The sequence below is a fragment of the Oncorhynchus masou genome, chromosome 5 (genome assembly GCF_036934945.1).
Source record: "Oncorhynchus masou masou isolate Uvic2021 chromosome 5, UVic_Omas_1.1, whole genome shotgun sequence".
Taxonomy (NCBI): domain Eukaryota; kingdom Metazoa; phylum Chordata; class Actinopteri; order Salmoniformes; family Salmonidae; genus Oncorhynchus; species Oncorhynchus masou.
Window position 1 is genome coordinate 27,545,319 of NC_088216.1, and position 23,893 is coordinate 27,569,211.

At 46.4% G+C, this 23,893-nt stretch overlaps 1 protein-coding gene across 1 annotated transcript in view; it reads right to left on the minus strand.

The window, feature by feature from the left end:
- The window catches only part of LOC135539032 (alpha-1,6-mannosylglycoprotein 6-beta-N-acetylglucosaminyltransferase B-like), a 174,336-nt gene that overhangs the window by 34,814 nt on the left and 115,629 nt on the right, over nt 1–23,893 (minus strand). The window contains exon 9 of the mRNA XM_064964919.1: nt 10,764–10,895. Coding sequence (XP_064820991.1) covers nt 10,764–10,895 — 132 coding nt within the window. The remainder of the gene's footprint in view (nt 1–10,763; nt 10,896–23,893) is intronic.

Here is a 23,893-nt window from a genome sequence, read left to right on the forward strand (position 1 = left end):
GAGCATAGAAGTGATATAGCTCGTCTGGTAGGCTCGTGCCACTGGACAGCTCGCGGCTGTGCTTCCCTTTGCAGTCTGTAACAGTCTGCAAGCCCTGCCACATCCAACGAGCGTCGGAGCCGATGTAGTATGATTCAATCTTAGCCCTGTATCGACGCTCTGCCTGTTTGATGGTTCGCGTCGCAGGGCATAGCGGGATTTCTTGTAAGCTTCCGGTTTAGAGAAAAAACCAGCAGCTCTACCCTTTAGCTCTTGAAAGCGGCAGCTCTACCCTTTAGCTCAGTGCGAATGTTGCCTGTAATCCATGGCTTCTGGTTGGGGTATGTACGTACTGTGGGGACGACGTCCTCAATGCCCTCAATGCACTTATTGATAAAGCCAGTGACTGATGTGGTGTATTCCTCAATGTCATCGGAAGAATCCCAGAACATGTTCCATGTTCTGTAGTTTAGCATCTGCTTCATCTGACCATTTTTTATAGACAGAGTCACTGGTGCTTCCTGCTTTAATTTTTGCTTGTAAGCAGGAATCAGGAGGATAGAGTTGTGGTCGGATTTACCAAATGGAGGGCGAGGGAGAGCATTGTATGCGTCTCTGTGTGTTGAGTACAGGTGATCTAGAATTTTTTTCCCTCTGGTTGCACATTTAACAAGTTTATTTTAATTTTAAATTGTACCCCATTTTCGTGGTTTCCAATTGTTAGTAGTTACTATCTTTTCTCATCACTACAACTCCCGTACGGGCTCGGGGAAGACGAAGGTCGAAAGCCATGCGTCTATGCGTCCTCCGAAACACAACACAACCAAGCCGAAACGGCTTCTTAACACAGCGCGCATCCAACCCGGAAGACAGCCGCACCAATGTGTTGGAGGAAACAAAACACCCTGCACCTGGCGACCTGGTTAGCGCGCACTGCGCCCGGCCCGCCACAGGAGTCGCTGGTGCGCGATGAGACAAGGATATCCCTACCGGCCAAACCCTCCCTAACCCGGACGACACTAGGCCAATTGTGCGACAGAGCCTGAGCGCGAACCCAGAGTCTCTGGTGGCACAGCTAGCACTGCAATGCCCTAGACCACTGCGTCACCCGAGAGGCCCTTCACATTTAACATGTTGATAGAGATTTGGTAGAACTGATTTAAGTCTCCAGCCACTAGGAGCGCCGCCTCTGGGTGAGTGGTTTCCTGTTTGCTTATTTCCTTATTCAGCTGACTGAGTGCGGTTTTAGTGCCAGCATCTGTCTGTGGTGGTAAATAAACAGCCACGAAAAGTATAGCTGAAAACTCTCTCTAGGCAGGTAGTGTGGTCTGCAGTTTATCACAATATACTCAACTTCAGGCGAGCAAAATCTAGAGACTTGCTTAGATTTCGTGCACCAGCTTTTGTTTACAAATATGCACAGACCGCCCCCCCTCGTCTTACTGGAGTGTGGTGTTCTATCCTGCCTGTGCAGTGTGTATCCCGCTAGCTGAATATCCATGTCGTCATTCAGCCACGATTCCGTGAAGCAAAGGATATTACAGTTTTTGATGTTCCCGTTGGTAGAATATTTGTGATCTTACCTCGTCTCGTTTATTGTCCAATGATTACACGTTGGCAGCTTTACTAGTTGTCTTCTGCGGGTCCGGATGAGGCATCCGGCTCTTCGTCCTCTGCGTCTCTTCCTTTTGCAAATAATTGGGATGTCTGCCTTGTGGGCTGGTTGGAGAATATCGTGATCACTGTCCTGATATCCAGAAGCTCTTTTCTTTCGTAAGACACGGTTGCAGAAACATTATGTACAAAATAATTTACAAATATTGCGGGAAAAAAACACATAATAGCACAATTGGTTAGGAGATCGTAAAACGGCGGACATCTCCTCCGGCGCCCTTTTATGGTGAGAAATGGCCTGGGTTTCTGAGTAAATGTATCTGCTTACGTAACATTTTCTGTGTGTGTGCGCGCCCATGTGTATGTATACCCTCGCAGTCCTCTTCTAGCTCTGCTCTATCAGAGCAGTAAATTCACCATGCGTGTGTAAAGGACGTCACACTGCTTGCTTAGTGAGTACCACTTCCTCCCGATTCGATCCATATCTGGCACAAACTCAGGATCTCTGCCTTGCTAGCACACTTGACTGCCCTCCTGAAGCGTCTTGCCAGACGGCGCCACGCGAAAAGCTAGCTGGTCCAAGTGGGGAGACTTCAGGCTGAGGAGTACATTTCACACATCCCCTTGTGCTACACGTACATAGGGATCAATAGTGTATCCCCCATGATCAGTTGCGAGGTGTGATTTAAAGCCGCACAATATCAGTTTTCAGCATCTTTACCAGACCTCTGCCCTCTTCCTATCACTGACCCCCCCTCCTCTTCTTCTTCCCCTGAACGCACACATACACACACCTCCCCCTCCCCCCCAGGAAACTAGCGTATTGGCTGGCCAGGCATTATTAATGCATCTGGACGTTGGGAGCAACATCAAACTAAAGTAATTAAGCAGAGACTGAAGGGCCCAGGAGCTCTGCACTTGATTAATGATATGCCTTTCAGCTGATAGGGCTGATAAAAGGCTTGCATCTCATTCTTGTCCACAAAACCTCTGGGGATTGTGGGTAAATTACTACATATGGGGTTAAAGTAGAGGAGAAAAGTCTGTGTCTAAAGCCTACTTCATCCTTTAAAGCGTATGAGGCTCCAATAAGGTGAGGACTAGACTGATAAGTTATTCATGTTTGTAGTATAAAAGCCTTGATGTATATGATGATGTACCGTGTCTGTTCTTCTTACAAATCAATACTGAGCTTTATACATGTAATGTACCGTGTAGGGAAGGGGTCGTACATTTCATAGTGACGTCTATTCCCTGTGTGTTGCAGAGAGATTTATTAAAGAATAACACCAAAGGTTGTTTACCATAGCTACATCTGACTATGTTTAGGACTACGATATTAATTACATTTCGAAACCTCAAATCACGCTGTCCAAAAAAAAAATGACGTTGATTTATACACAACAAACCCTTGATTGATCGGGAGAGATTGACGTGTGCCACTTTGCCTCACAACACTAAAAGTCACATCCGAGTAGGCCAGGCAGAAATCAACACGGCTCCATAACCATTGAGCCACTCACTGTCTGGGAGAGCTGCTGACCTCAGCAAACTATTACGACCAGTCGGACAAAGTTGTTTGGTCACAAACACACACACATGCAGGCAGGCATGCACACAAACACACTGTCACACCATGATCTGTTTCACCTGTCTTTGTGCTTGTCTCCACCCCCCTCCAGGCGTCGCTCATCTTCCCCATTATCCCCAGTGTATTTATGCCTGTATTCTCTGTGTCTGTTGCCAGTTTTGTTTTTTGTTCATCAAGTCTACCAGCGGTTTTCCCCTTGCTCCTGCCTGTTTCTAGTTCCTGTTTTATAGTTTTCCGGGTTTTGACCATTCTGCCTGCTCTGAGCCTGCCTGCCGTTCTGTACCTTGTCCCACCACACTGGATGATTGACCTCTGCCTGCCTTGATCCTGAACCTGCCTGCTGTTCTGTACCTTCTGGACTCTGATCTGGACTACTGACCTCTGCCTCTGCCTTGGCCCTGAGACTGCCTGCTGTTCTGTACCTTCTGGACTCTGATCTGGACTACTGACCTCTGCCTGCCTTGACCCTGAGACTGCCTGCTGTTCTGTACCTTCTGGACTCTGATCTGGACTACTGACCTCTGCCTGCCTTGGCCCTGAGACTGCCTGCTGTTCTGTACCTTCTGGACTCTGATCTAGACTACTGACCTCTGCATGCCTTGACCCTGAGACTGCCTGCTGTTCTGTACCTTCTGGACTCTGATCTGGACTACTGACCTCTGCATGCCTTGACCCTGAGACTGCCTGCTGTTCTGTACCTTCTGGACTCTGATCTGGACTACTGACCTCTGCATGCCTTGACCCTGAGACTGCCTGCTGTTCTGTACCTTCTGGACTCTGATCTGGACTACTGACCTCTGCCTGCCCTTGACCTGTCGTTTTGCCTGCCCCCAGTTCTAGTAATACACTTTTGTTACTTCGACACTGTCTGCATCTGGGTCTTCCCTGCAACGTGATATACAGGCACACACACACAATCGTGTACAACTAACCTTGTGGGGGGACACAATTCAGTCCCATTCAAAATAGCTTAACCCTAACCTTAAGCCTGACCCTAAACTTAACCCCAAAACATAACCTCAACCCTAAACTTAACCCTAGCACCTAACCGTAAACCTAATTCTAACCCTAAATCCCATAGAGATAGTATTTGACTAACTTTTTGTTTGTTTACTATTCCTGTGGGGACTTCTGGTCCCCACAAGTATAATTAAACACGTCCACACACACATACACAGCCAGAGAGGCTGCTGGGTGGATTTCAAGGTTCACTTACCATGCTCTTGCACGCACGCACGCACGCACACACACACACACACACATGCATACACACACGCACGACTACCAAAACTCTCTCATCCCTCATTCATAATTGGATTTAAAAAATACATGGTGTGGGCACGGCTGTTATCTGCTGTCAGTTTGAGTCAAGAGGCTTGCCACTCTTCCATTTGCACTCTCCCTTCTGTCTTTCTTCCCCTCTATCTCGTTCTCTCAGTGCCTCCCTACGATCGATAGTTTAACCTCGACGCAGAACCCAACTCGTACAACAGCAATAATAAGCTGTTGACAGCTGAGCTGGAGCATACTGTATATAGAAGATGAGCTGGTATGAGCGTTGTGCTGTATGCGTTCTCGTTGGTGCTATTTGTTGCCGAGCAGAACAATCTGCCAATGGTGTATGTCAGACAGATGGCACTGAACATGGCTGTGTGTTTCTGGTTCATGTCAAGCAGGGAGGCACTGTGTTTGAAGGTAGGCCTTGAAATACATCCACAGGTGCACCTCCAATTGACTCAAATGATGTCAATTAGCCTATCAGAAGCTTCTAATTTTCTGGTATTTTCCAAGCTGTTTAATAGCACAGTCAACATAGTGTATGTAAACTTCTGACCTACTGGAATTGTGATACAGTGACTTACTGTATAAGTGAAATAATCGGTCTCTAAACAATTGTTGGAAAAATTACTTGTGTCATGCACTTTCCAAAACTATAGATGCGAGCGGTCGCATCTACACTTCGGTCCGCAGGTAGTATAACTTTTCATTACATTTTCATTACATTTTCATTACATTTCATTATAGTACAACGGTTTGATTTGTCTAATCTTAGCAATTTCTTCTTAGCTAGCTACATAGCCGTCTTTGTATCAAAGATAATTGCGTAATTATCGTATTTCGTCGTCCTAACGTAGTCTACACTGCTATCTGCCCAGCAGCTAGCTAACGAATACCAGCACTGTAGAAACTATTCACTCAACTGAACGACTCGATTAGTGTAGTGTTAGCTAGCTACATAGTTGTCTTTGCTGTCTTCGTATCCAAGATAATTGTGTAGTTTAGAGTGTGTAGACTTAGAGTGATTATCTTAATTTACCGAGGTTAGCTAGCCAGCTATTTGTCGTCCTTAACGTAGGAGATACTGCTAGCTAGCTAGCCAACAGCTAGCCAACGTCTACCAAATAGAACTTCAACAACCCGGTCAACATTCCGCTTCGCTCCACAGGTAGTATCACATTTTCATTTCACTTCATTACAGTACAACGGTTTGATTTGTTTGATCGTAGCTAGCTAGCTACATAGCCGTCTTTGTATCTAAGACAAGTGTGTAGTCTAGAGCGATTTTCTAGGTTAGCTAGCCAGCTATTGTCGTTCTTTTAACGTAACGTAACGTAATCAACACTGCTAGCTAGCCAGCTAGCCCCCGAATAGCAGCACTGTAGAAACTATTACACTCGACGGAACGACTTTATTAGTGTAGTGTCAACAACGCAGCCACTGCCAGCTAGCCTACAAAGTCAACAACGCAGCCACTACCAGCTAGCCTACTCCAGCAGTACTGTATCATTTCAATCATTTTAGTCAATAAGATTCTTGCTACGTAAGCTTAACTTTCTGAACATTCGAGACGTGTAGTCCACTTGTCATTCCAATCTCCTTTGCATTAGCGTAGCCTCTTCTGTAGCCTGTCAACTATGTGTCTATCTATCCCTGTTCTCTCCTCTCTGCACAGACCATACAAACGCTCCACACCGCGTGGCCGCGGCCACCCTAATCTGGTGGTCCCAGCGCGCACGACCCACGTGGAGTTCCAGGTCTCCGGTAGCCTCTGGAACTGCCGATCTGCGGCCAACAAGGCAGAGTTCATCTCAGCCTATGCCTCCCTCCAGTCCCTCGACTTCTTGGCACTGACGGAAACATGGATCACCACAGATAACACTGCTACTCCTACTGCTCTCTCTTCGTCCGCCCACGTGTTCTCGCACACCCCGAGAGCTCTGGTCAGCGGGGTGGTGGCACCGGGATCCTCATCTCTCCCAAGTGGTCATTCTCTCTTTCTCCCCTTACCCATCTGTCTATCGCCTCCTTTGAATTCCATGCTGTCACAGTTACCAGCCCTTTCAAGCTTAACATCCTTATCATTTATCGCCCTCCAGGTTCCCTCGGAGAGTTCATCAATGAGCTTGATGCCTTGATAAGCTCCTTTCCTGAGGACGGCTCACCTCTCACAGTCCTGGGCGACTTTAACCTCCCCACGTCTACAGTTTGACTCATTCCTCTCTGCCTCCTTCTTTCCACTCCTCTCCTCTTTTGACCTCACCCTCTCACCTTCCCCCCTACTCACAAGGTGGGCAATACGCTCGACCTCATCTTTACTAGATGCTGTTCTTCCACTAACCTCATTGCAACTCCCCTCCAAGTCTCCGACCACTACCTTGTATCCTTTTCCCTCTCGCTCTCATCCAACACTTCCCACACTGCCCCTACTCGGATGGTATCGCGCCGTCCCAACCTTCGCTCTCTCTCCCCGCTACTCTCTCCTCTTCCATCCTATCATCACTTCCCTCTGCTCAAACCTTCTCCAACCTATCTCCTGATTCTGCCTCCTCAACCCTCCTCTCTTCCCTTTCTGCATCCTTTGACTCTCTATGTCCCCTATCCTCCAGGCCGGCTCGGTCCTCCCCTCCCGCTCCGTGGCTCGACGACTCATTGCGAGCTCACAGAACAGGGCTCCGGGCAGCCGAGCGGAAATGGAGGAAAACTCGCCTCCCTGCGGACCTGGCATCCTTTCACTCCCTCCTCTCTACATTTCCCTCCTCTGTCTCTGCTGCTAAAGCCACTTTCTACCACTCTAAATTCCAAGCATCTGCCTCTAACCCTAGGAAGCTCTTTGCCACCTTCTCCTCCCTCCTGAATCCTCCTCCACCTCCCCCTCCTCCCTCTCTGCAGATGACTTCGTCAACCATTTTGAAAAGAAGGTCGACGACATCCGATCCTCGTTTGCTAAGTCAAACGACACCGCTGGTTCTGCTCTCACTGCCCTACCCTGTGCTCTGACCTCTTTCTCCCCTCTCTCTCCAGATGAAATCTCGCTTCTTGTGACGGCCGGCCGCCCAACAACCTGCCTGCTTGACCCTATCCCCTCCTCTCTTCTCCAGACCATTTCCGGAGACCTTCTCCCTTACCTCACCTCGCTCATCAACTCATCCCTGACCGCTGGCTACGTCCCTTCCGTCTTCAAGAGAGCGAGAGTTGCACCCCTTCTGAAAAAACCTACACTCGATCCCTCCGATGTCAACAACTACAGACCAGTATCCCTTCTTTCTTTTCTCTCCAAAACTCTTGAACGTGCCGTCCTTGGCCAGCTCTCCCGCTATCTCTCTCAGAATGACCTTCTTGATCCAAATCAGTCAGGTTTCAAGACTAGTCATTCAACTGAGACTGCTCTTCTCTGTATCACGGAGGCGCTCTGCACTGCTAAAGCTAACTCTCTCTCCTCTGCTCTCATCCTTCTAGACCTATCGGCTGCCTTCGATACTGTGAACCATCAGATCCTCCTCTCCACCCTCTCCGAGTTGGGCATCTCCGGCGAGGCCCACGCTTGGATTGCGTCCTACCTGACAGGTCGCTCCTACCAGGTGGCGTGGCGAGAATCTGTCTCCTCGCCACGCGCTCTCACCACTGGTGTCCCCCAGGGCTCTGTTCTAGGCCCTCTCCTATTCTCGCTATACACCAAGTCACTTGGCTCTGTCATAACCTCACATGGTCTCTCCTATCATTGCTATGCAGACGACACACAATTAATCTTCTCCTTTCCCCCTTCTGATGACTAGGTGGCGAATCGCATCTCTGCATGTCTGGCAGACATATCAGTTTGGATGACGGATCACCACCTCAAGCTGAACCTCGGCAAGACGGAACTGCTCTTCCTCCCGGGGAAGGACTGCCCGTTCCATGATCTCGCCATCACGGTTGACAACTCTATTGTGTCCTCCTCGCAGAGCGCTAAGAACCTTGGCGTGATCCTGGACAATACCCTGTCGTTCTCAACTAACATCAAGGCGGTGGCCCGTTCCTGTAGGTTCATGCTCTACAACATCCGCAGAGTACGACCCTGCCTCACACAGGAAGCGGCGCAGGTCCTAATCCAGGCACTTGTCATCTCCCGTCTGGATTACTGCAACTCGCTGTTGGCTGGGCTCCCTGCCTGTGCCATTAAACCCCTAAAACTCATCAAGAATGCCGCAGCCCGTCTGGTGTTCAACCTTCCCAAGTTCTCTCACGTCACCCCGCTCCTCCGCTCTCTCCACTGGCTTCCAGTTGAAGCTCGCATCCGCTACAAGACCATGGTGCTTGCCTACGGAGCTGTGAGGGGAACGGCACCGCAGTACCTCCAGGCTCTGATCAGGCCCTACACCCAAACAAGGGCACTGCGTTCATCCACCTCTGGCCTGCTCGCCTCCCTACCACTGAGGAAGTACAGTTCCCGCTCAGCCCAGTCAAAACTGTTCGCTGCTCTGGCCCCCCAATGGTGGAACAAACTCCCTCACGACGCCAGGACAGCGGAGTCAATCACCACCTTCCGGAGACACCTGAAACCCCACCTCTTTAAGGAATACCTAGGATAGGATAAAGTAATCCTTCTCACCCCCCTTAAATGATTTAGATGCACTATTGTAAAGTGGCTGTTCCACTGGATGTCATAAGGTGAATTCACCAATTTGTAAGTCGCTCTGGATAAGAGCGTCTGCCAAATGACTTAAATGTAATGTAATGTTAACTTCTTGGAACTCTAGGGGCGCAATTTCATTTTTGGATGAAAAACGTTCCCGTTTTAAACAAGATATTTTGTCACAAAAAGATGCTCGACTATGCATATAATTGCTACTGTTCGAAAGAAAACACTCTGATGTGTCCAGAAATACAAAGATCTTCTCTGTGCGTGCCCTTTAACGTGAGCTTCAGGCAAAACCAAGATGAGATGGCATCCAGGAAATGACAAGGATTTTTGAGGCTCTGTTTGTCATGATCTCCTTATATGGCTGTGAACGCAAGAGGAATGAATCAACCCTCTCTGTCGTTTCCCCAATGTGTCTGCAGCATTGTGACGTATTTGTAGGCAGATCATTGGAAGATTGACCATAAGAGACCACATTTACCACGTGTCCGCCCGGTGTCCTGCGCCGAAATTGGTGCGCAAAAGTCACCTGCCAGTATTTTTCCAAGGAATACAGAGAGGAAAGCAAGCTTCCACGAACTGCATGTCAATGAAGAGATATGTGAAAAAACACCTTGAGGACTGATTCCAAACAACGTTTGCCATGTTTCGGTCGATATTATGTAGTTAATCCGGAAAAAGTTTTACGTTGTAGGTGACTGCATTTTCGGTTCGTTTCAGTAGCCAGGCGCAATGTAGAAAACGGAACGATTTCTCCTACACACAGACGCTTTCAGGAAACACTGCGCATTTGGCATGTGACTGAGAGTCTCCTCATTGAAAACATCAGAAGCTCTTCAAAGGTAAATGATTTTATTTATTTGGTTATCTGGCTTTTGTGAAAATGTTGCGTGCTACATGCTACACAAAATGCTATGCTAGCTTTGCATACTCTTACACAAATTAGTCCATTTCTATGGTTCAAAAGCATATTTTGAAAATCTGAGATGACAGTGTTGTTAAGAAAAGGCTAAGCTTGAGAGCAAACGCATTATTTTAATTTTATTTGCGATTTTCAGAAATCGTTAACGTTGCGTTATGCTAATGAGCCTGAGGCTTTAGTCACGATCCCGGATCCGGGATGGGGAGTTTCAAGAGGTTAAATGTATAGTTTGTTAATAACAAGACATTTGTGGAGTGGTTGAAAACAAGTTTTAATGACTCCAACCTAAGTGTATGTAAACTTCCGACTTCAACTGTATGTGCTTTTTGTTGTCTATGTGTGTGTTTGTGTTTCTCTGAATGCATTTATGCCTGTGTGGACTTCAAAAGGAAGACCTGTCATGCAATTCTCAATTGATGGAGAGAGTGTGTATTGTTACTGCTGCGGTGCTGTCCTTTTGTATTGATGCCTCCCCCTCCCCTTCCATCATAGGATTAGACAGGACTGACAGTCTGGCCGGAGAGTGAGGGATGTTTTACCGACCTATAGGGGATTAACTAACTGTGTGAGTTATGAGCAGAGAGACACTTCAGTAGCATCTAATAAGCAGCCATTATGGACTCATAAACACAGGCCGTAAACCTGAGCTATGATAACACACTGACACATGTATATTATACACACTGGCACGTACGTGCACACGCATGCACACACACACACACGCACGCACGCACGCACGCACGCACACACACACATACTTGTGTCTCTTGAGCGAAAGCCCCATGTGCTGCTTCATCTGCTGCATGCCGTGGTAGTCTGTGTAGATGAGGTCAAAGGGCAGAGGTCCTGTCAAGGGGCAGCTCCCTCTGCCTGGGGGCACCCCGAGAAATCTATGAGACAGAAACAGACAGAGCAGAGGTTACATTAACTACTGTATGATTCAAACACACAGAGCAGAGGTTACATTAACTACTGTATGGTTCAAACACAGAGCAGAGGTTACACTAACTACTGTATGGTTCAAACACAGAGCAGAGGTTACATTAACTACTGTATGGCTCAAACACAGAGCAGAGGTTACATTAACTACTGTATGGCTCAAACACAGAGCAGAGGTTACATGAACTACTGTTTGGTTCAAACACAGAGCAGAGGTTACATTAACTACTGTATGGCTCAAACACAGAGCAGAGGTTACATTAACTACTGTATGGCTCAAACACAGAGCAGAGGTTACATGAACTACTGTATGGTTCAAACACAGAGCAGAGTTACATTAACTACTGTATGGTTCAAACACAGAGCAGAGTTACATTAACTACCGTGTGTTTCAAACACAGAGCAGAGGTTACATTAACTACTGTATGGCTCAAACACAGAGCAGAGGTAACATTAACTACCATGTGTTTCAAACACAGAGCAGAGGTTACATTAACTACTCTATGGCTCAAACACAGAGCAGAGGTTACATTAACTACTGTATGGTTCAAACACAGAGCAGAGGTTACATGAACTACTGTATGGTTCAAACACAGAGCAGAGTTACATTAACTACCGTATGGTTTAAACACAGAGCAGAGGTTACATTAACTATGGTTTCCATGGAACAGTTGGCTGAAGAAGGTTATGAGATTTAAATGTGTTATTGTCACATACACCGGATCGGTGCAGTGAAAAGTGTTGATTTACAGGGTCAGCCATAGTAGTACGGCGCCCCTGGAGAAAATTAGGGTGAAGTGTCTTGCTCAAGGGCACATCGACCAATTTTCTACCTTGTCAGCTCAGATATTGGCACCAGCTTTAACCACAAGTCTACCTGCTGCCCTGTTTGATGCCTGCATGGGGACCTGTTGTATTATACTTCGGACCAGGAGTTTTCACTGACCACATGACCCTGACCAGGTCACCACAACCCTGACCAGGAAACACTGTGCCCTGGAATGTAGGGTCAAATGTCGATCCTGGTCAGGTCAAAACACCTTCGGTCCTGTACTGCATTCACTGTAAGTCACTTTGAATAAACCACCAACTCATTATCATCCTATGACGAGAGAGACGTTGAAGCCGCTTCCAAGCCCCCGAGCATTAGAGAAACACAATGAAACATCAATCAATCAGCTAGATCAAACGACAGCACTGCGTTGATGATGAGGGTGAAGCACCGTTCAGTAGTGTGATCCAAACTGTATGAGTAGCAGATGGCCAGAACAGTGAGCGGGCAACAGCATCAGAAAAAGAGGGAGATCTACACATCATACGGTCAAGGGGGTACCAACCGGGGAGACGTGTCGGTTTCAGAGATGAGAGGAGCGAGGGAAAGGACGAAAGAGGAGTGTGTGTCAGAGACAGAGAGATGCAGAGAGACTCCCTACCAGTGGGTGGTTTAGTTTTTGCATTATTAAGGAAGAGTGATAGTTGGAGCCTGTGAGAGAGAGGATGTGTGTGTGTGTGTGCGTTCTACTTCTGTGTGTGAGTGTGTGCGGTCTACTTCTGTGTGTCAGTGTGTGTGTGCGGTCTTCTTCTGTGTGTCAGTGTGTATGTCTCTCACACACATTGCTCTCTCCACAGTACAGTGATCCTACCATTGATTCCCCCACAACATTCCAAACTCCTTACCATTTAAAAATAAAAGGAGTCTACCACAACCCAAAACCCTTGCCTTCACTGATTTCTGCTATACCCCACTGGGCGGAAGGATTCTCCTATGTTTCTCATATCTTTCCCTCATCAATTTACACTGTATCCATTTCCTCCTACTAGACGTGAAGAAGTAGAGATCACCCCTGAGACCACAGGGCTGTGTCTGCTTTCACTGCCGTCACTTGACTCCATTTTCTTTTGCATCGATTGGCTAAAACCTCGGCGTTACCGTGCCGAGCAAGTCCCTATTGGACAGCTGACCTGTGAGTGGTCTGGGTGAGAGATCTGAGGGGTTGTGTGTGTGTGTGTGTGTGTGTGTGTGTGTGTGTGTGTGTGTATTGGCCCATCGTGACAGATGGAGACAAGGCTAATGGACATGGTGGTGGAGGTGGGCTACAGTCAATTTCCTCTCTCTACAGAACATGCTTATGTTTTAGATTTGATTGAGCAGACCCTCTTATCCTGAGGGACTTACAATAAGTGCATTTGGAAAAGGAAGTTGATATGAATGACCGCATACTGTAATACGAGCAAATAAAACACACACTCATTGGAAGTAACAATCCCAACGCTATAATGAAGGAGAGAAAGGGAGAGGGAGAGAGAAAGAGACACACACACACGCACACACATTTATTACCGAAACACACACGATACAGACACAACATGTTCCTCTGGCTAGCTCATCTATTTCCCTACAGACTCAAGGACACCACTGTTGAATATACTATAAACACAGAAGCCTTTAACAAGCCTCTCACGCCAAACACAGCCCGTACAGCATGTCATGTGTTGGGATGAGAGGGTCATTTGTATGGAGTGAGACAGGATGCTGTTGTCTATAATCTCCAGGCCCTGTTATGCAGTAAATATAGTTCTGAGAGCTCTTGTTAGAAAGAGGAGAGGATGTGAGTCTAATACTGTAAGTCTCTGTCTGAATCTCATCCCTGAGAGTGAGAGGAGATAAGTGTGGCTGACGTCTGTTTGTGTGTGTGTGTGTGTGTGTGTGTGTGTGTGTGTGTGTGTGTGTGTGTGTGTGTGTGTGGGTGTGCGTGCGCCTCTGCAATTTGATGGGATTTCTGAAAGAGATTTCACCACAGACAAGATGAGCTGCCAGTCTCCCTCCTCCACCTCTTCACCCACACTCATCCGTCCGGTTCTGAATGGCAGGATTGTGCCCTTCCCCCATCAAGAATCCCCCTCCCCATCCAACCAACATATCCCCCAACTCTCTCTGTCCTTCATATCGCTCACACTCCCATGTAGCCTATTTCACATAACAAGCAAAGACAAACTAAAGTACTGTTCTTTACTGTACTGACAGTTAAACACAACACTCCTGCAGTACTGCATGTACTGTATGTATACAAATAAAACGACATTTTGTCAGAGTATGAGCCTAATGGAAGACAATCTCTAGTGGAGGCTTTTACTGTAAAGTATTAACACATGAAAGAGCATAAGCTTTAAGCTTTAATGATACATTACATAAGGCTGGTGGTACTGAGTCCAATAAGAGCGTCTGTATGTAGTGGGGTACACTTTGTTGAACACACTGTGTGGTGTGTGGGGGGAGGCTGTGTGTTTTGTACGTGTGGTGACAGTGTTGGGTTCTGATTTCTTGACTTGTGAAATTCACGAAATATACTTGTTCGTGTCACTGAGGGAGAGAGGGGAGTATATAACGTTTCCATTCTGTCAGGATGTGTTATCGTTAGCCATCGGGGATCATATGGGAGGAGGAAAGACACAGTCTGGTACCAGTCACCACGACCGCCGTGAGTTGGGGAGGAGCGAGCACTTTGGGGCAGAGGTCAGGTCAGATGAAGTGAGGAAGTGCGGAAGATATATCACTAAGGTTCTGTCTCGTAACAGAGATGCATTGGCAGTTCAGATATAGAGGAGGAGACTCGGCATCGGAGAAAGAGATAAACTTTGCATTCCAAATATCTCTAACTCTTAGAATGTTCTCTCCATTCCAGAATGTGATTGTTACGCATCAGTATATTTAATCCGCGCTGCCCACAAACCAAGGCACGCAGCCTGTTTTTAATTATAGGCTGTTTTTCAATTTGTCAATTTCAAATTATTTTCCAGCAAGTTTTTTTATTTTCTGAGAACAGTTTGAATTGAGGTGTGTTCCGGCTCATTCATTCACATAAAAGTAGTCATTTTTTACTTTTGCCGACCAATTCATTTTTCTGACATTTCTGACCCGGACAAAATTCCCCAAACACTTCCCAATTGTTAGTGCAGTTCAAGTCTGCAGAAATTTGCTCATCTCCCATCCTGCACACACATGTTCACATGTTCCATCTGTTACCTGCATCGCAGTCATAGTTGTTTTCGTTACCAATAACAACTTTGGAAATGTTTCTATCAAAGTAAGTGCCTTATCAAGTTAAAATCGTTTCTGCATGTCATGTTATGTCGTTTCTACTGTAGCACAATGTTTTTGTGTATATTCCTTATAACCGCGGACACGCAAGGTAACGTTACTCGTTTCATAACCTTTATGGTGTTATACTCAATGCTAAGGTAGCTAACTACATTCTTCTATTAGCTCTGGGAAACAATGCTAATTGCTTCAGAGAAGTATTAGCATGTGTTGTATTTTGAAGCTACCCTGGCCTTATGACTCCTAAGTGGCACAGCGGTCTAAGGGACAGCGTCTCAGTGCTAGAGACATCACTAAAGACACCCAAGTTCAAATCCAGACTGCGTTCCTACCAACGTAAGTGCCTTATTATCTTATAATAGTTTCTGTATGTCATCATAGGACGTTTCTACTGTAGCTCACTATATGTTTGGAGCACAATATATTTGTGTATATTACTTATATCCGCGGACACGCGAGGTAACGTTACTCATTTCATAACCTTTATGGTGTTATACTCAATCGGGCTCATGAAGCTAACTACATTCTTCTATTAGCTCTGGGAAATAATGCTAATTGCGTCAGAGAAGTATTAGCTAGCGTTGTATTCTGAAGCCTTATGACTCCCCAGCGGTCTAAGGCACAGCATCTCAGTGCTATAGGCGTCACTACAGACACCCTGGTTCAAATCCAGGCTGCGTTTCTATCAAAGTAAGTGCCTTATTACGTTAATAGTTTCTGTATGTGACTTGCATGTGAACTGTACGTCCAATTACAAAAACTCCCTTGCTCAGTAATCATCATCACCTGAACTATGTGGCCATTGAGAGCTGCGTTGATCAGATGGAGAAATATCTTTTATACCGCCTGGTTGTTTTCCGAGTCCACAAAGCCGTTTATCATGTCCTGCCCCCATTTTGAGGTTATAGTCAAGCACACAGTCTGGTTCGATTTTTCTCTCTTCTGTCAGGTGGTCCACCTTCCCTGTGGCCGACATGTATAATGGGTCGTTTAGGATGGCAGTATGTCGTTTAGGATGGCAGTATGTCGTTTAGGATGGCAGTAGCGTTGTTGACGAAATGCAGGCATCGCAGCAGAACTAGGTAGCGATCTTGGGAAAAGAGGGTGGCAAAGAAGGGAGTTAAAAACATAGGATCTGTGCTCCAGTATTCTGTTAGGGAGTTCTTCTTTACTATCCCCATGAGAAGGACTGTCACCTGGAAGGTATACATTTCACTAATTGTGGTTGTCCACCCCACTCCTGGCTCTCTCTTCTTCTGTAGCTCCAAGGCTTAGCAATTGGTCTCTACTATGTCTCCCACCAGCCTCTCTGTCAGTTACAACTTGAAGCACTCTGCCTCAGATGGAAATGGCAAGGGGGCACTCCAGACTGGGACTCATCAAAGCAAACAGCAGGGCCAGGAGGGGTGAAATGGCTGGCAGCCTTCCAGCTACCACCTGTCCTGTACTTCATCCACTGTCGGTCTGCCTCCATCACCACCAGCATCCTCAAAGGGAACTGGGACTTTGTCAGTGGACAAGGGGTCCTCAGATTCAGAGTTCTCAATGGCTGGGGGGCAGCTCCTCACTGTCACTGTCAGAATCTGATTCCTGACTTTCATTCTGACTCATTGTCAGAATTGTAAGAAATCTCCAGAATTTCCACATTTGTGAGTTGTCTCCTTTTGAAAGACATTGCTAATGCTACAGCTTAGCTCTCTAGATACATACATAAACAACAACACTGAATGGGTCAGAGTGGGAGTGAGAGGTTACGTAATTGACTGCTGGCACGCGCCATTTGTATCAATAAATCACTATCAGAAAATATTTTAATTCGGTAATTATTGATATATTTACTGTTTTATTCTCATGTTTTCAAGTACCGGTGATAAATCATGCAGTCTGATTCTTGCATAGATTGTAATGGGCACATAGTATGTGTGTAAAATACTCTTTTGAAGGTTGTACTTATTATGATGAGCTAAGCTAATTCCAGCTGTGTGTGGAGCTATGTTTATTGACATACAATGCATTCTGGGTTTCAGGTAATCGTCTTTCGGACCAAAGATGCTATAACAAAATGAGATGAGTAAGGGTTCACTCATTTTTTGAGAACTTCAGGAAGTGAATGGTGGGATGTGAACGATGGTAGACGACACACCCCTTCAACATGCATACTATAAACAGACCAATAAACAGAAAGAAAGCATGGCGGTGCGCTGAAACTAATCGTCGGATTACTTTCGATTTCTAGAAAGTGTTTTACTCTATCATTTAGATCAATGGTGAGCTCACTCGGGATGTGATTAATTATACATAGTAATTGCTATTTTTATTTTTTTATTTCACCTTTATTTAACTAGGTAGACTAGTTGAGAACAAGTTCTCATTTACAACTGCGACCTGGCCAAGATAAAGCATAGCAGTGTGAACAGACAACAACAGAGTTACACATGGAGTAAACAATAAACAAGTCAGGTGGTCCACCTTCCCTGTGGCCGACATGTATAACGGGTCGTTTAGGATGGCAGTATGTCGTTTAGGATGGCAGTATGTCGTTTAGGATGGCAGTAGCGTTGTTGACGAAATGCAGGCATCACAGCAGAACTAGGAAGCGGTCTTGGGAAAAGGGGGTGGCAAAGAAGGGAGTTAAATACATAGGATCTGTGCTCCAGTATTCTCTTAGGGAGTTCTTCTTTACTATCCCCATGAGAAGGACTGTCACCTGGAAGGTATACATTTCACTAATTGTGGTTGTCCACCCCACTCCTGGCTTTCTCTTCTTCTGTAGGTCCAAGGCTTAGCAATTGGTCTCTACTATGTCTCCCACCAGCCTCTCTGTCAGTTACAACTTGAAGCACTCTGCCTCAGATGGAAATGGCAAGGGGGCACTCCAGACTGGGACTCATCAAAGCAAACAGCAGGGCCAGGAGGGGTGAAATGGCTGGCAGCCTTCCAGCTACCACCTGTCCTGTACTTCATCCACTGTCGGTCTGCCTCCATCACCACCAGCATCCTCAAAGGGAACTGGGACTTTGTCAGTGGACAAGGGGTCCTCAGATTCAGAGTTCTCAATGGCTGGGGGCAGCTCCTCACTGTCACTGTCAGAATCTGATTCCTGACTTTCATTCTGACTCATTGTCAGAATTGTAAGAAATCTCCAGAATTTCCACATTTGTGAGTTGTCTCCTTTTGAAAGACATTGCTAATGCTACAGCTTAGCTCTCTAGATACATACATAAACAACAACACTGAATGGGTCAGAGTGGGAGTGAGAGGTTACGTAATTGACTGCTGGCACGCACCATTTGTATCAATAAATCACTATCAGAAAATATTTTAATTCGATAATTATTGATATATTTACTGTTTTATTCTCATGTTTTCAAGTACCGGTGATAAATCATGCAGTCTGATTCTTGCATAGATTGTAATGGGCACATAGTATGTGTGTAAAATACTCTTTTGAAGGTTGTACTGATTATGATGAGCTAAGCTAATTCCAGCTGTGTGTGGAGCTATGTTTATTGACATACAATGCATTCTGGGTTTCAGGTAATCGTCTTTCGGACCAAAGATGCTATAACAAAATGAGATGAGTAAGGGTTCACTCATTTTTTGAGAACTTCAGGAAGTGAATGGTGGGATGTGAACGATGGTAGACGACACACCCCTTCAACATGCATACTATAAACAGACCAATAAACAGAAAGAAAGCATGGCGGTGCGCTGAAACTAATCGTCGGATTACTTTCGATTTCTAGAAAGTGTTTTACTCTATCATTTAGATCAATGGTGAGCTCACTCGGGATGTGATTAATTATACATAGTAATTGCTATTTTTATTTTTTTATTTCACCTTTATTTAACTAGGTAGACTAGTTGAGAACAAGTTCTCATTTACAACTGCGACCTGGCCAAGATAAAGCATAGCAGTGTGAACAGACAACAACAGAGTTACACATGGAGTAAACAATAAACAAGTCAATAACACAGTAGAAAAAAAGAGAAAAAGAATCTATACATTGTGTGCAAAAGGCATGAGGAGGTAGGTGAATAATTACAATTTAGCAGATTAACACTGGAGTGATAAATGATCAGATGGTCATGTGCAGGTAGAGATACTGGTGTGCAAAAGAGCAGAAAAGTAAATAAATAAAAACGGTATGGGGATGAGGTAGGTAAATTGGGTGGGCTATTTACCGATGGACTATGTACAGCTGCAGCGATCGGTTAGCTGCTCAGATAGCAGATGTTAAAAGTTGGTGAGGGAGATAAAAGTCTCCAACTTTTTGATTTTTGCAATTCGTTCCAGTCACAGGCAGCAGAGAACTGGAAGTAAAGGTGGCCAAATGAGGTGTTGGCTTTAGGGATGATCAGTGAGATACACCTGCTGGAGCGCGTGCTATGGGTGGGTGATGCCATCGTGACCAGTGAACTGAGATAAGGCGGAGCTTTACTGGCGGGTCTGGCGACGAATATGTACCGAGGGCCAGCCGACTAGAGCATACAGGTCAGTGGTGGGTGGTATAAGGTGCTTTAGTAACAAAACAGATGGCACTGTGATAAACTGCATCCAGTTTGCTGAGTAGAGTATTGGAAGCTATTTTGTAGATGACATCGCCGAAGTCGAGGATCGGTAGGATAGTCAGTTTTACTAGGGTAAATTTGGCGGCGTGAGTGAAGGAGGCTTTGTTGCGGAATAGAAAGCCGACTCTAGATTTGATTTTAGATTGGAGATGTTTGATATGAGTCTGGAAGGAGATCTTACAGTCTAGCCAGACACCTAGGTACTTATAGATGTCCACATATTCCAGGTCGGAACCATCCAGGGTGGTGATGCTAGTCGGGCATGCGGGTGCAGGCAGCGAACGGTTGAAAAGCATGCATTTGGTTTTACTAGCGTTTAAGAGCAGTTGGAGGCCACGGAAGGAGTGTTGTATGGCATTGAAGCTTGTTTGGAGGTTAGATAGCACAGTGTCCAAGGAAGGGCCAGAAGTATACAGAATGGTGTCGTCTGCGTAGAGGTGTATCAGGGAATCGCCTGCAGCAAGAGCAACATCATTGATATATACAGAGAAAAGAGTCGGCCCGAGAATTGAACCCTGTGGCACCCCCATAGAGACTGCCAGAGGACCGGACAACATGCCATCCGATTTGACACACTGAACTCTGTCTGCAAAGTAGTTGGTGAACCAGGCAAGGCCTAATTCCTATTGTAGTTTATGCCAGCCGAGAGTTATAAAAATATGACCGTTTGTGTTGCTAGGACAAATGTAGCCTACATTTTTCTGGTTTTGATGATTGTGTTATGCAATAGATACTTCTGTGATAGAATAGATACTCCAACCATCTGCCTCCTGTGTCTGCAGCTGGGTCTCGCCTTGTGTCATGATACCATACCATGCACTACTTTTGACCAGAGGCCTATAGGTCCGGGTCAAAAGTAGTGCACTAAAAAGGGAATAAGGTGCCATTTGGGAGACATACTGGGATATTTACAGGAAGCAGAGCAGACAGCGTGTGAGGGCGGCAGGCCTCAATCAAACTAGATTATTTAGGAATCAAATCAATCCTGCGTAATATTCTGATTCCATTTCATGTTGTCTGCATTATCAGTCAAACCTGAACTGTTAATGATGAATATCATATATCATAATATGAATATCATTATGTGACACATCCACGATGCATTGAGAAAAGGCTCCTGTCGGCTACAGAGCTGTGATACTTTCTTATTGTACTTCGCAGGACTCCAATCAAGCTTTTGTTTGCCCTAAGATGGCTATCTGTCTCCGATATTTCCCATCTGTAACCACCTGCCCGGGAGGAAACTGGAGACGTGTGATGGAGACAAAATGGCCGCCGTTGCGCTAATCACACTAACTGCCCTCAAAACCAATGCAATCCAGTCAACGTTGTTAGCCATCACTTGGAGCCAGTGTTACGTTCCCCAATTTCTGTGTTGTGGGTTTGTACGTGTGTGTATTTCAGGATGGTTTCCTGGATTCCAAGCAGCTGATTGGCCAGCCTCATTGCAGAGTGGAGCTCTGACCCCGCCCTCTTGTCAGGGGAAACAGCTGGATCTTCAAACATAAACTCCTGCAGCTTGAAAAGCCAGTATTCCTTCCCCAGGGGAGAGAGCTTCTTTGTGTGTCCTGTGTTGGTTGTTGGTCTGGTAAATATGTTGTGTTTTGTAGCCGCTCCTGTAGCGGTATGTGTATACCATAGTACCTAGTGTTTTTGGTTTATTCAAATAGTTCACTAAGTTTGGTGAATTATTCTGTTTAATTTCTTCCCAGGGGGCGAAGGGGAAGGCCCCTTGGGAGTGTTTAGGCAAGAGGCCTGCAGGCAAACATATACCCGTAGTATTTACTCTGTCGATACACTTTAACTTGAACTTTCTTTGCTTTGGTTCCGTCCAGCCCCTTTTCCCCACCTTACCGTGTGAAGGGAGAATAAATTCCCTGTAAACGGTAATATTCTCTGCCTCTGTCATCCGCACCTACAATCACGTTCCTTTTTTCACTCCAAGGGGAGTTGAGTTGTAGCAGGGTGTTGCGTTCCCTCCTCCAAAAGGCGTACGTATCAGCCAGTTAGCACAAAACAGAGCAACAGTCTTTAAAACCTGTTCTTCATTCAGCTTTTTTTCTGCTTTTATACTCTCGTTTCTTGGCAGCCGTTCAGCCCGTCAATGCCACTGCTGCGTGACTAACGTTGTCAGAATAATGCAAGAGAGGAAACGAGAGAGTCTTTTGATTCATTTACCCCCCCCCACCCCTCTTACTAATACCGATTATGATTCCAGGATGGCACAGTGAGCGACTGGCATTGCCAGGGCTGTTTGTGTAGAGCGGACATGTTGGTGGGCATGTGGTTTGAGTTATGACAAGCGAGGGACACAAACACACTCGTTTAAAATGAAATGGCAGAGGGCCAGGACACACATGTCCAATGACACTCAGGGGCACAGAGGCGCCCAATCGCCCAGCGTCCTCCTTGTCTCTGGGCTGGCATCCAATCAGCAAGGACCTATGAATGAACACTGTAACCACATAGTAGGCCTATGTGAAGATGGGAGTGAGTTAGGCTTTGGTGGATACTGTGAGAATCCAAGGTCCCCCATGTCTACAGAGGTCAAACATATCTCAGTACTTCTAAAACCTTGGATAATATCTACATTATGTGAATTAAGATGGGGGTCTCTCTCTCTCTCTCCCCCCTTTCATCCTCTCTCTCTCTCTCTCTCTCTCTCTCTCTCTCTCTCTCTCTCACCCCTTTCAGGGATATGGGTGTGTGTGTGTGTGTCCTCTCTCTCTCTCTCTCTCTCTCTCTCTCTCCCACACCCCTTTCAGGGATATGGGTGTGTGTGTGTGTGTCCAACTGTGTGTGTGAGGTTGTCAGCTGGCTAAGCGTCTGTGCAGGGTGAAGGGTCTCCTGCGCAGTGGGAGCAGCTCAAGGTGATGAGATGAGCCATGGGTGTGCGTGTGTGTGTGTATGAGAGAGAGTGTGTGTGTGTGTGTGTGACCGTGAGCGACCGTGTCTGTGTCTGTGCGTGTGTGAGCAGCAGCGGGAGGAGGGGCGCCCCATCAGGCCTGTCAGCAGGCTGTCATATCGTCCCCTCGGCTGACTAGAGGACAGGGTCAGGCAGAGGGGGAGGGGAGGGAGGGGGGGTGGCCATGAAAGTCTGACTGTGACAGCACTGTGGTATGTTGGGCATTAATGTATATACATGTATCACAGCCAGACTTGCGCATGTGTATCGCATGTTCCCTCTCTCTCTCTCTCACACACACACACATGCAGGCCCTATACGGACAAACAGGCGGATGCTGGAGCAGATGATTAGATAATTACATGGATGGTTTGAGTGTGTGATTGCTGCTCTGCTGTCTTCCCTTCGCTGATGGAGGGTGTGATGAAACTGGATGTTGTGGAACAAATCAGTGAAATGACATTCTGCTAATTGGTTCTAGTTTACGCTGTGTGTGTGTGTGTGTGTGTGTGTGTGTGTGTGTGTGTCGTGCATGCGTGTATATTTATGTGTGTGTGTGTGTGTGCGCGGATGCATGTGTGTGTGTATCACGTGTGTGACAGTGTGTCTGAGATAAGGGATTAAGCCATTAACTCCAGCCAGAGGAGGAAGAGAGGAGCGCTAGATGAGTCAAAGAGAGGAGAGGAAAGAGAGAATACCTTCTCCGCCTCCTCTGTCAGAGGGAGTGAAGGGATAAACTGTCATCCTGGTTCCTAGAGTAACAGAGAGGGCGAGAGAAAGAGAACCTACTCCACCTCCTCTGTCAGAGGGAGTGAAGGGATAAACAGTCTGCCTGGTTCCTAGAGTAACAGAGAGGGCGAGAGAAAGAGAACCTACTCCACCTCTGTCAGAGGGAGTGAGGGGATAAACTGTCTGCCTGGTTCCTAGAGTAACAGAGAGGGCGAGAGAAAGAGAACCTACACCACCTCCTCTGTCAGAGGGAGTGAAGGGATAAACAGTCTGCCTGGTTCCAAGAGTAACAGAGAGGGCGAGAGAAAGAGGACCTACTCCACCTCTGTCAGAGGGAGTGAGGGGATAAACTGTCTGCCTGGTTCCTAGAGTAACAGAGAGGGCGAGAGAAAGAGGGGGAGGGAGGAAAGAAAGAGAATGGCGGAGACAGAGAGAAAGAGAAGGGAAAAGGGAAAGAGGACTGCATTCAACTAAAAGGTGTCTTCTGCATGTAACCCAACCCTCTGAATCAGAGAGGTGTGGAGCGCTTCCTTAACTGACATCCATGGGTTCCAGTCGGGCCTCTGGGTATGTGATTCTCCCTCTCTCTTCCACGCTCTCTCTCACCCCTCCAGCACTCCTCCTCCACACACAGCCCTCTTCTC